Source organism: Macadamia integrifolia, chromosome 2 (assembly GCF_013358625.1).
Source record: "Macadamia integrifolia cultivar HAES 741 chromosome 2, SCU_Mint_v3, whole genome shotgun sequence".
Taxonomy (NCBI): Eukaryota; Viridiplantae; Streptophyta; class Magnoliopsida; order Proteales; family Proteaceae; genus Macadamia; species Macadamia integrifolia.
Genome location: NC_056558.1, coordinates 3346374 through 3357341, shown reverse-complemented (window position 1 = coordinate 3357341; position 10968 = coordinate 3346374). Strand labels below are relative to the sequence as shown.

Here is a 10968-nt window from a genome sequence, read left to right as displayed (position 1 = left end):
GGGGTACTTCCCATAATTAATAGAATTAAGCATATCCATCTCAATGGTCATTTAAACTGAAAATACATAATATTCCCCTGCCTTCTTCCCTTCCACTATCTTCGGCAGATCGAGCTTCCACCGAGAGATTCGTAACAGAGAGTGAGAGAGGAGAGACGAGAGAGAGTTTTTTTAGAGTTTAAATTCAAAATGGCTCTGAACCGGTTCGGTTTGCTCTGATACGGTTTGATTTAAGGTCAAGAACGGTTTTGGATAGTTACACTAGAGGGTTAATCTGAGCCGTTCAATCCGGAATGTCCATGTATCAATCTCTACAGGGGGTATTGCACAGCATTGTATGATATGGGAATTGCAAATGATTTTTATCCAGAGATATTTGTAAAAACATTTACACCTAAATACAATAACATCTTGAAGATATTTTAGGAATACATAATATAAAATACCAAGCAAATCCTACGAGGTTAGAGAGTAAGATTTAAATAGTGGAAAAAAGAACCCTAACTGGTTGCATGGCTTCTATGCCAGTGTGTGTTGCCAATTATAACATGCACATGCATTGACTTAGGGAGCGGGATGGTCACTTTGCTATCCCTGTGTCTAGGTATAAGGTGTACTGGCTATCATTCTTCTTTTATCGTTTAAATATGGAGGCCATACTTAAAAGCTCTACCAATGGAAGGGGATAGGGGACTTTTTCCAATGGAGAAGAAAGATAAATACATATCTAGATATACCGACAATACACCTAAATTTTTCTTTAAATAATATTAAAATAAGTTATCTTAAATTTTTTTTATTATAAATATTGGGTTTCGAGTAACTATTAGTTACTCATCTTATGATCTTACATCATGGAGATAGCTGACCACCCACTCCTTCATTCCATATAATAAATAGTTATCATCAACTTCTAGAAATTAGTGGTTATAAGTTACGTATGATGAAGGAAAATTGACCCAATGAAAATTACAACTTTGGTTTTTCTATATTAATACCTGATTTAATATTGTTTGTGGGAGGACAAATTGTTTTCAAGTGAAGGCACGCCAACCATGCTGAAATGGAGAGTGGGTGGAATGGTGCATAAGTTACTACCTAGAAGCAACCAAAGTACCTATGGCACTTTAATGTTGGAACTCTCATAGATTGTACAATTACAACCAACATCTTCAATTAATTATTGAGGACAACTTATAACCATCGCCATTACATTGATATTAGCTACAATTAAAAATAGATTGAAATAAATTTTGTTACAAAACCTGAGAATGAGAGTACTTCATGCATTCTTCTACATTTAAGAGGTTTCATTAAGTTGTTTTTCTTTCATTAGAAGAAAAAATCAAAGAAATCTGTTCTTTGTTAATATATTATACAAAAGCACCGGTTACTGGAATTTTTTTAATTAGAAAATTAAACAACTCTATGCTTGGTATTTTTTTTTTAAACCTACACTTTTATGTTTAATTTGTTAGAATATTAAGGGAAGAGAAAATAAAGGGAAAGAGATGAGGGTAGTGAAGCGCAAAATAATGAGAGCATATAACTATCATTTCTTCTTCTTTTTTTTTCCTTTTTTAATACACCTAAGTAATTAAAAAATTGTGAAAGTTATCTTTTACTTCAATTTTTTATGGAGGGGGTGGGGGCTAATGTGAAACTTTTATTTTCATTTTGTGATAAAACTTGACATTGATAAAAAACTTGACATCGACATGTAGGGCCATGAAGTAATTATTTTGATATATTTGTACCCTATTCTCATGAGAAAGCCAATAGTTGAATCTCCCAGCCACATTTGATGGAGAAAACGTATAATTTGAAGAAGAGGTTCTCTAAGCAAGCAGTGTAGAAGATTGCACCAATGATAAAAAATATTAAAAGATTTATCATGGATGTTAAATTTTATAGATAAGGTGTCCTCCCTCACTTATTTGCCAAGTTCGATTCACCTATCCTTTAAATTACTATCCCAAAATTAACATCTGACCACACAATGTGCAATACATATTTATTATTGACTTTAATATTATTTTCTCTCTAGTCCCCAACCTTTCCCAGAAAAAGAAAGAAAATGGTGTCTACGTCCTATTTGTCAACGTTTTAGGTTTTTCAATCAACATGCCATGTGGCAAAATCGCATCCATGTTTGCTCCGCGAGACTTGCATTTATTTTCAAAGGGGAAGAATAAAACAAAAGACAAAAGGCATGAGAAATTCCACATCTCATGTGATCCCATCCTTTATTCTCTTTGATTATTCCTATCCAATAGATTTCATTATTTTATTATTGAAAAAAGATTACCTAAGCAGACGGCAAAGAGGAATGCACCAATGACATACCATGGAATGGTTTCAAACACAAAAAAACAACGAGGTCATTTCATGAAGGCAAGAGAGATAGAAGACTGGCTGCTCAAAATTTTTTTCCTTTTGTTGTTGTTTAAAGGTGTCAATCAATTGGTTCGATTTGATTTCAGTTAAGTTGAATTGATTTATGCTTGTTATTAAGCCAACCCAAAGCCAAACTTAATGAGTTGATAACCCTTGGATCCGGTCTGGTTTATGAGAACCTGAAACAAGTAAGGATCCCAACCCAAAACAAACCAATAAGGGTTTGGTCCAATCTGAGCCAATCAATTTCGGTCGGTCCGGCCAGTTCAGACTGAACATCGACACCAATTTTTATTTATTTATTTATTTTTGGTGCAAACATTGACACCATTATTGTTGCTCTCAACAATAAAGTGGAAAGGTCAAAAAGAGAGAATAAAAAAGGGTTTAGGAAGGTTTGACTTTTAAGGGGTTGGTAATGGTAGGCAAAAATGATGGAAGTTGCCATTGCCTCAGTTCCTCATTACCGTTACATATAAACCCACCCTTAACAGTTATGGAAAAATAACAACATTAGCAGAATCAGATTCTTTGAAACTGAATTCAGAATTTTAAGAATTTCAGATACAAGTTCGACATGGATCACACAGCGGAAGCTCATCAAACGGATTTGATGACCATCACTCGTTTTGTTCTTAACGAGCAGTCCAGGTATCCAGAGTCTCGTGGTGATTTAACCATCTTGCTCAGCCACATTGTTCTTGGTTGCAAGTACGTCTGCTCCGCCGTCAACAAGGTCACATTTTTTTCTTACTTAGCGTTCCAGCTCTCAAGTTTCGGATTTCGTTTTCATTAGAACGAGAAAAACTTTCATTTTTGTTGATTGAAATCGAGCTGAGTTCTCCAACTCTTTGTTCTGATTTTGGTATTTTTGATTTCTCATTTGAAGACTATACTCCTTTATACAAAAGATGCGTTTGTGATTATGCTCCAAAGGGATTTGAATTTCGTTACTAGAATTTGAAATCATGTCCAGTTAATCTGAAGAACAGAGAATTCTGTTCCAACTTGAGTGTGAAGAACAGAGAATTCTGTTCCAACTTGTTTCATGAGAATCGAATCATCAAGGAAATACTTTTGGTCGTGAGCTTGGTCAAATTGTCAATCAAATTCCATTAGTAGAATAGTAGGGAAATCGTATGTGCAGGGTTAACTTCTGAGATCAGGGCACAGAACAGAGGAAAATGAACGAATCTCTTCTTATATTTGTCTTCTGTCAAACTTGTTTGCGTCTCCCCTTGCCCAGTTATTTTTACCCATTACTTGTGCAGGCTGGTCTTGCAAAACTGATCGGACTTGCCGGAGAAACCAACGTTCAGGCAAGTTTTCTGTGGATTTTAAACCATACACTTCTCCATTATATGCTATTATTTTCATTCACTTGAGGTGATGCTTCTGTAACTAGATTCCAGGGTGAAGAGCAAAAGAAATTGGATGTGCTCTCAAATGAAGTTTTCATCAATGCTTTGAAAAGCAGTGGCCGATCGGTAAGTTGTGCTCCATTTGATCACCACATGTGGCTCAGAAAAGCTTGGTAGTTTCTTTCCCTAATGATTTGAAACTTCTATGGCTATGGCAGTGCGTACTTGTTTCTGAAGAGAATGAAGAGGCAATATTTGTGGAACGTTCAAAGCGTGGAAGGTGTCTGCTGAATCCCTGTGTTTTTTCAAGTTGATGTCTTAAATAGTTGAATTCTGGATTTTTAGTGATAAAGTAGTTTAGAATTCTTGTTAATGGTGCAGGTATATCGTTGCTTTTGATCCGCTGGATGGATCCTCCAACATTGACTGTGGTGTTTCCATTGGAACTGTATGACCTCTTATCCTAAATCATGCTGTTCCTTTAAAAGAAGTTTAAAGTTGCCATTTTTTCAAGATTTTCCTCATATTGATGGTTGATTGATTTGAATTTCCTTTCTTCCTTTTCAACTAGATATTTGGGATTTATATGCTCAAGGATAAACATGAACCAACTTTGAACGATGTGTTGCAATGTGGGACTAGTATGTTAGCAGCCGGTTACTGCATGTATGGAAGCTCCTGCATGGTACATATATTCAATCGTCACTCAGTTTTATATATCCATTTCTTCTTCAATTAATATTGGGAGTTTTTCTACCCAAAAAATTATTGGGACAATTTGGGAGTATGTCATTTTTCCCCATGATACTATCCCAAACAGATCATGACGTGTCTCTCACCTCTCAGTTCAATATAGAAATTTCTTCTGTATTTTTTAATGCAAGTTTATCCCTAAATTTGGCTATCTGTTAAGGAAATCAATGTTTCATCAGCTGTGCATCCTGTATTGCAATAGAAATCTTCTTCAGCTTTCACTGACAATTTATCTCCGTCTTCTATCTTAATATTGCTACAGCTTGTGTTGAGCACTGGATGCGGCATCAACGGGTTCACGCTTGATCCATCTCTTGGGGAGTTTATATTAACCCATCCAGAGATCAAGGTATGCATTGTACAATCCACTTGAAACATGTTAGTATCCATATTTTTAATGCCCTCCGCCTTTTTTTCAACTAGTTCAAAGAACCCTTCTTAATATTTGCTCTTCCCTGAAGTGAAGATCCTTCCTGTATCTTCTTGTATCTTCTTTAATAGGCATTCAGATGCTGCAGTGAAGCAGCTTCTTATCTGCTTTTAACCTTGTAGGGATTTTTATTTTAAAATCCCATTTGTGCAATTAAGTTCATTCCTTCTCTTCCTAGGTGTGGTCTCTGGTTTACATTGTACATTAAAATTTGTTGAGACTCCCTTGCAGGTCCCAAATAAAGGAAAGATCTATTCAGTAAATGAAGGAAATGCCAAGGACTGGGATGCTCCAACTGCAAAATATGTGGAAAATTGCAAGTTCCCTGAAGATGGTTCATTGCCAAAGTCCCTTAGATATGTCGGAAGGTACCTGGAAGCTAAATTATCTCTTGTTCTAGTTGTTGTCATATATTTGTACTGGATAAGATATTTGAATCTTAGCTGATAAAACAACTTACAATCCCTCCTTTAGAATCCCTTAGAGCAGCAACCATAATTGCATATTCAAAAGAATCAGTCATATTTAGCTATGCACTGTCTTGATTCTTGTACTGCTAAGAAACCCCAATCAAAAGTTCAATATGCTAAAACTGGAACCAATTCAAGCATTTCTAATGTTTATTATAGGAAAACAATTGCAGAATCGACATCAAAGATTAGATTCAAGAATGAGAAAACATAATTCATTCTTACTCGATCTTTCGCTAATTCTGCTTATATATTATGTCAGATTTGACTGCTTTTCTTCACAAAGATTATCATATAATTTAGTCTTTTTCTCATTTTCCTAATTTCATATGTATTATGTTTCACCTTATCTTTTTTCTGAACAATGTCACGGTTTCTAATGACACTATAACGGTTAACAGCATGGTAGCTGATATCCACCGCACATTGCTGTATGGAGGTATCTTTTTATACCCTGCTGATAAGAAGAACCCAAGTGGAAAACTACGGTATGTTTAGAGAGTACTCACAAGTTTATAATAGGCTATATTTACAAATACCACTCCTGCATTTTAATCTGTGTCTGATAGTGGTGTACCTTGAATGGACAGTGTTCTCTATGAAGTCTTTCCAATGTCATTCTTGATGGAACAAGCAGGTGGTCAATCTTTTACCGGCAAGCAACGGGTATAGACTAAATTCCCTTGATGGATTATTAATACAGAATTTTCTATCTAGCCCTTATCACTGGCTATAATTCCCAAACATTACTATTTTGATGGTTACTAGCTACTTCTACTCTCACATTCAAATATTCAATATATAGACAATATCTGAACCATCAGATTAAATTTGTTCTTCCTAAAACAACTATAGTTCCTACTAAAAATTAGACTCCCCAAAACTTTGATCAAAATAACCAGACCAGCTCTACCTCATGATAACTGAAACCACTGCAAGTACTTCAAAGAACCAGTATGACATAAAGTGCATCATCAGGACAATTTCTTTCCAAAAAAATTCCATTCTGTCTACTATAGATTGCTGACTTACTACAATGATTATATTGGCAGGCACTTGACTTGGTCCCAAAGAAAATCCATGACAGATCTGCTGTATTCCTTGGGAGCTATGATGATGTTGAGGAACTCAAAGCACTCTATTTTGAAGAAGAGGAGAAAGCATAATGTGCAAATTTCATTCCTTCTTTGTAATTTTTTTTGGGGGGCTGTGCTAGTGCTGCTACTGAAATAAATTTTATTGTTGAGAGAGAATTCATGGTCCAAATCCTTTCCCTGGCCATATATTTATTGGTGAGGTTTTCTTGTCATGATCACATCACCCAACTTATTCAAGAATAAGTGTTTAGGTTTCATTTTCTGTTAGTTGAAAATAATTAGATGGCTTGTGCTAAACAAGCATGAAGATGTATAGGTAAGACTTTAACAACTTTTAAGAAAAATTTGAGATTTAGATTCCATTTTATGCTAGTCAGAAATAGCTTGATGGCCTGCTAACTTAGAAACTAAACATGCAATTTTTTTTTTTTTTATGAGAAGCAGAAAATATATTAAACAAAACAGATTATACAGCCTAATATTAACTAAACATGCATGTTTGATGGCAAGCAATTTTCCAATCGAAAGTAAAAAAAAGGGAAAAATTTTCCCACATGGCAGCTTACCTGACACTCAATTGTAAAACCAATGAGCAATAAGGAAATCGTCCACTGTAGAACTATACATTCTTTTGGACTTTACACCAAACAAACAAAGACTAGAATAAATTGCTTACGCAGAAAAACAAAAGAATAACTTGTTTTACTACTTCTGTCAGCAACCAATTTACAGGGACTCTTTGAGTTTTTAGCATCACAACACAAGTGAAGTGAGTAAGAAAGGATAATCGAAGTTTTCAGAACATAGTTTCAATTTTTTTTTTTTTGGGAAAGCACCCAAAGAAACATCATATATACAAACTATAAAGATCATGACACAGATCAAGCATGAATCCCTTGTCTTTTTTCTTTATATTAAATTTCTAATAAAAGGTCAAAGCTAAGGCTATAATGCACTATTTGCATTTTGATGTATTCTATGAAATATTTTGGCTACCAAAAGCATAAAAGCAACTGACTTTTTTTGAAAGCCAAACTTGCCTCGAAAAGCATATCCAAAGACAAACATCATTGTCCATCTCTCAGATGGGGAAATTGGACACTGAAAGAAACTTCTCCAAAATACAACATATGCCACTCAACAGGGTCTCCTTCCTGGATTTAAGATCCCCATGATTTTAAGAAGCTTCACTCTACCAGCAGGACAAATAACACCAACTATATTTCATATCAGGGAAAATCAAAACAGTGAATAGTATGTAGTCAAGTAAATCTCCACTCTGCAAAAAATAGTTCCAGGAAGACTATAATTAATTTCAATGTTCAAAATCCAATTCAGCAATGCAATATATCAATTTATCTTTGTGGGGTTCCCAACCATTGTTATACATGAACAAAGGATACTTTAAACAATTTCAAGCTTTCTAATAACCTCTGGGCAATACCTTCATTAGTATCTTCAATGCCAGCCGGGATACCAGAAGCATTCTTAATGCAGTCATTGAGGAGGTAAATATACTGTCTTCAAAGGTAAATTCGATTCTCATAAGAAAATGCTAGTGTTAGGTTAGCATTCAGTGGACTGATCATGTGTTAAATGACTCAAGTTGGGAGTCTCTCCCCCAAAAGACAGACGATCATTCGTTGCTCAGCAAGGTCCCAGGTCTCTGAGTCAGCCCTAGCTTTTTCAACAAATACCGCACTCATTGACCTTCCCTTTCTGCCAGAGCTTCATGAACAGCACTGATAACTCACAAGGAGAAAAATCCCTCACAAGCGACTTGTCATCTTTATGGCATAATCATGTTGGCACATGCTGCAATAGAAACTATCAAACATCTTCACCTTCATTTCAGCTGAGGCTGCAACATAAATGTGATAAGAGTTAAATTCCTCATACACCACAATGACAGAATCTTCATGGGGAAAATGAAACACTGAGCTTTTTCATGCTATGAGCTATTTACTGATCTAAGAACCACCAACAAGATAAGCTGCCCATTAATAGGAAGATCAAAGTGAAACATTTGCAAAAATGGATAGTATAAGAAGAAGAATAATAAGAATGCTTGATGGATCTTTGCAACAAAAGAATCAATAATCACTGCTGAGGGTGTCAAGTGGCTAGAACAGGTCTGGAGGTCGGTACCACCCTTGGTTCCAAACCTGGTAAATACCTCATATGGGTTGATACATGAGTAACATGACTATAGATAACAATTTTGGTTTTATAGTTGATACAGTGTTGCCTGAAAAAATGAATTCCGCCTCTCTTTGGGTGGTCGGGTGGGTAAAGAGGGTTGTCCTTTGGGATTGGGGTGAGAATTTCTTCTAGCTGTAGGTTGTTGGTTGGCAAAGGTGAGGTTTGGCCTATTATAGAAGAAAAGTATATTAATATAAGACTACAAATCCTACCTGATAGGTTGTAAGGTCAATGGCTAAAACTTAAAAGGCTATTAAGTTATAGATTTCTGAGCTACAACAAATCAACTACTGAACTTATTATAGGTTTTAACAATAATTGACTCAGACCTTACTTTATCTACTAGCAATGGGAACCCAAGGGTTTAGCCGAATTGGGTCTTTTTCTCCTTTTTGTTACTTAAAAATGGATCCAAACCTTACTATGTCAACTTTGTTGGGTATTTGAATAACTTGGTACTCATTACCATGAAATAACCTAGAGGGGGGGGTGAATAGGTTATGCTAGTGGAAATTTTAACTCTTTTCGATGTACAGGTCCCAAGTGTGATTGCAAATTAAAAACGATGTGGAATAAGTAAAATAGGCACAATCACACAACACAAGATGTATAGTGGTTCAACTCAATCCGAGTCTAGTCCACTCCCTACAAGAATCCTCTTGTAAGGTATTCCACTAATTCTCCCTTTCAGTACGGTAGGTAGAGAAGAAAACCTTTACAATATTTTTCACGGACAAAAGTATCCTTACAAATCCCCTTTACAGAAAGGCACCTTTACAATCTCCTTTGCAGGTAGAGAGGCACCTTACAATCTCCTTTAAGGTAGAGAGGCACCTTACACTCTTTTTAAGGATAAGAGGATCCTTACAATCTCTTAAAGATAAGAGGGTCCTTACACAAGCTTAAGTACAGTCTAGACTTAATGTAAAATAGAAAATGGAGAAGTGGAATAAAAGAAAATTACCTCTGATGTGGTGCAAATGAAATATGCAATGATGATAGAATGGATGCACCTTTTGAAGTCTTCTTGATCCTTGTAATGTGAATGTCAAGATGTAGATGAAGACTTGTAGATGGTCTTGAGTTCCTCTTGAATGTAAAATAAAGAACTTGAACTCAAGAGATGGTGTAGACCAATTCTCGCTTCTATTGCTCAAATAATGTTTCTCTAAAGTTGGGATTAATTGTTAATTAATGAGTAGCATTAGAGGTATTTATAGGTGAGCTTAGGAGAGCATTATAGGCAGGAAATCAGGCTCTAACAGTCATATTCCACCGATCGACCGCCATCGGTAGCCGATCTACCGGAAAGAGCCGTTATAGCAAAATATAGCCGTTGGGGCACTTCCAGGTAGTCACCGGTGGACCGGGACTTTTTACCGGTCGACCATCTATGGCCTCGGACAGTTCCGGTCGACCGCCAACATGACAGACTCTGTTTTGACAGAACATTGTCATACTGACTAGTCGTTAGTGTTTTGATCATACCATTTTGGTCCGACCTCGGAATGACCTAAAATTAGTTGCGTTGAAATTGTGACTCGATTTCCTACAACTTCTATGAATGTTTCATCTCTTGATACCGACTCTAAAATTATCCAAAATACCCTTAAGTCAGGTTAATGTGGTTTTCACATAATTTCACTATAACACATTTTCCCTAATATGTTCCTCACCACTTAGAGACTCTCCATACTTGGTCAAGGTATGCTCTATGGTCATTCTAGTATGATGCAATGCACATGCATGTGGTGAGTGCACATATATATGTGGAAGTTTCAAATTACATTAAAAAGGACCAATCCATCCTCGTGGTCTTCTTCTTCACCTGAACCTTCCACTCTTTAGATCTTCATCTGTTTTTCTTCTTGTTTGCAATTCCATGTCTTTGAGTTTCATGTCTTGACATCTTGAAACTTAAATTCTTATGATATCTTCTTCAAGTATTGATACCAACTTATTGATACTCTTCATTTGATGACTTCAATCTTCATTTCTTCCTTTCATTCACCAAATTCGATCTTTGATATGAAGTCTCTACAAAACAATACTTGAAGAAAAATTATGAAATACCTTCATATGTTTGTTATCATCAAAACCAACTATAGGAGTGTGGGCATATCCCTAACATACCAGCCCTAAAATCAGCAAAGAAAATAAAACAAAACAAAACCTGGTGTACAAAATAAAAGCAAGAAAGAATCAAGATCCCTTTCATTCTTTCTTTCTTTTCAATTTTTTTGGGGGGGGGGGGGGGG

At 35.8% G+C, this 10968-nt stretch overlaps 2 protein-coding genes across 4 annotated transcripts in view; one reads left to right on the top strand and one right to left on the bottom strand.

Moving 5' to 3' along the window:
• Positions 1-884: 884 nt before the first annotated feature.
• Positions 885-6677, top strand: LOC122057139 (fructose-1,6-bisphosphatase, cytosolic-like). Its single transcript, XM_042619145.1, has 11 exons — positions 885-3133; positions 3669-3716; positions 3810-3884; positions 3977-4038; positions 4140-4206; positions 4330-4443; positions 4774-4860; positions 5173-5309; positions 5813-5899; positions 6002-6077; positions 6464-6677. Exons 1-11 carry the CDS (start codon positions 2975-2977, stop codon positions 6575-6577), a joined length of 1026 nt encoding a protein of 341 aa, XP_042475079.1. The 5' UTR covers positions 885-2974; the 3' UTR covers positions 6578-6677.
• A 1032-nt stretch (positions 6678-7709) lies between these two features.
• The window catches only part of LOC122072125 (protein WHAT'S THIS FACTOR 1 homolog, chloroplastic), a 5405-nt gene continuing 2146 nt past the window's right edge, over positions 7710-10968 (bottom strand). Inside the window, exons 2-3 of one of the 3 annotated variants that reach the window (XM_042636682.1) lie at positions 7953-8369; positions 7710-7787 (exon numbers count right to left, since the gene is read on the bottom strand). The gene's annotated coding sequence lies outside the window, so the exon portion shown is untranslated. The other 2 variants (XM_042636681.1, XM_042636683.1) reach the window with 2 other exon arrangements.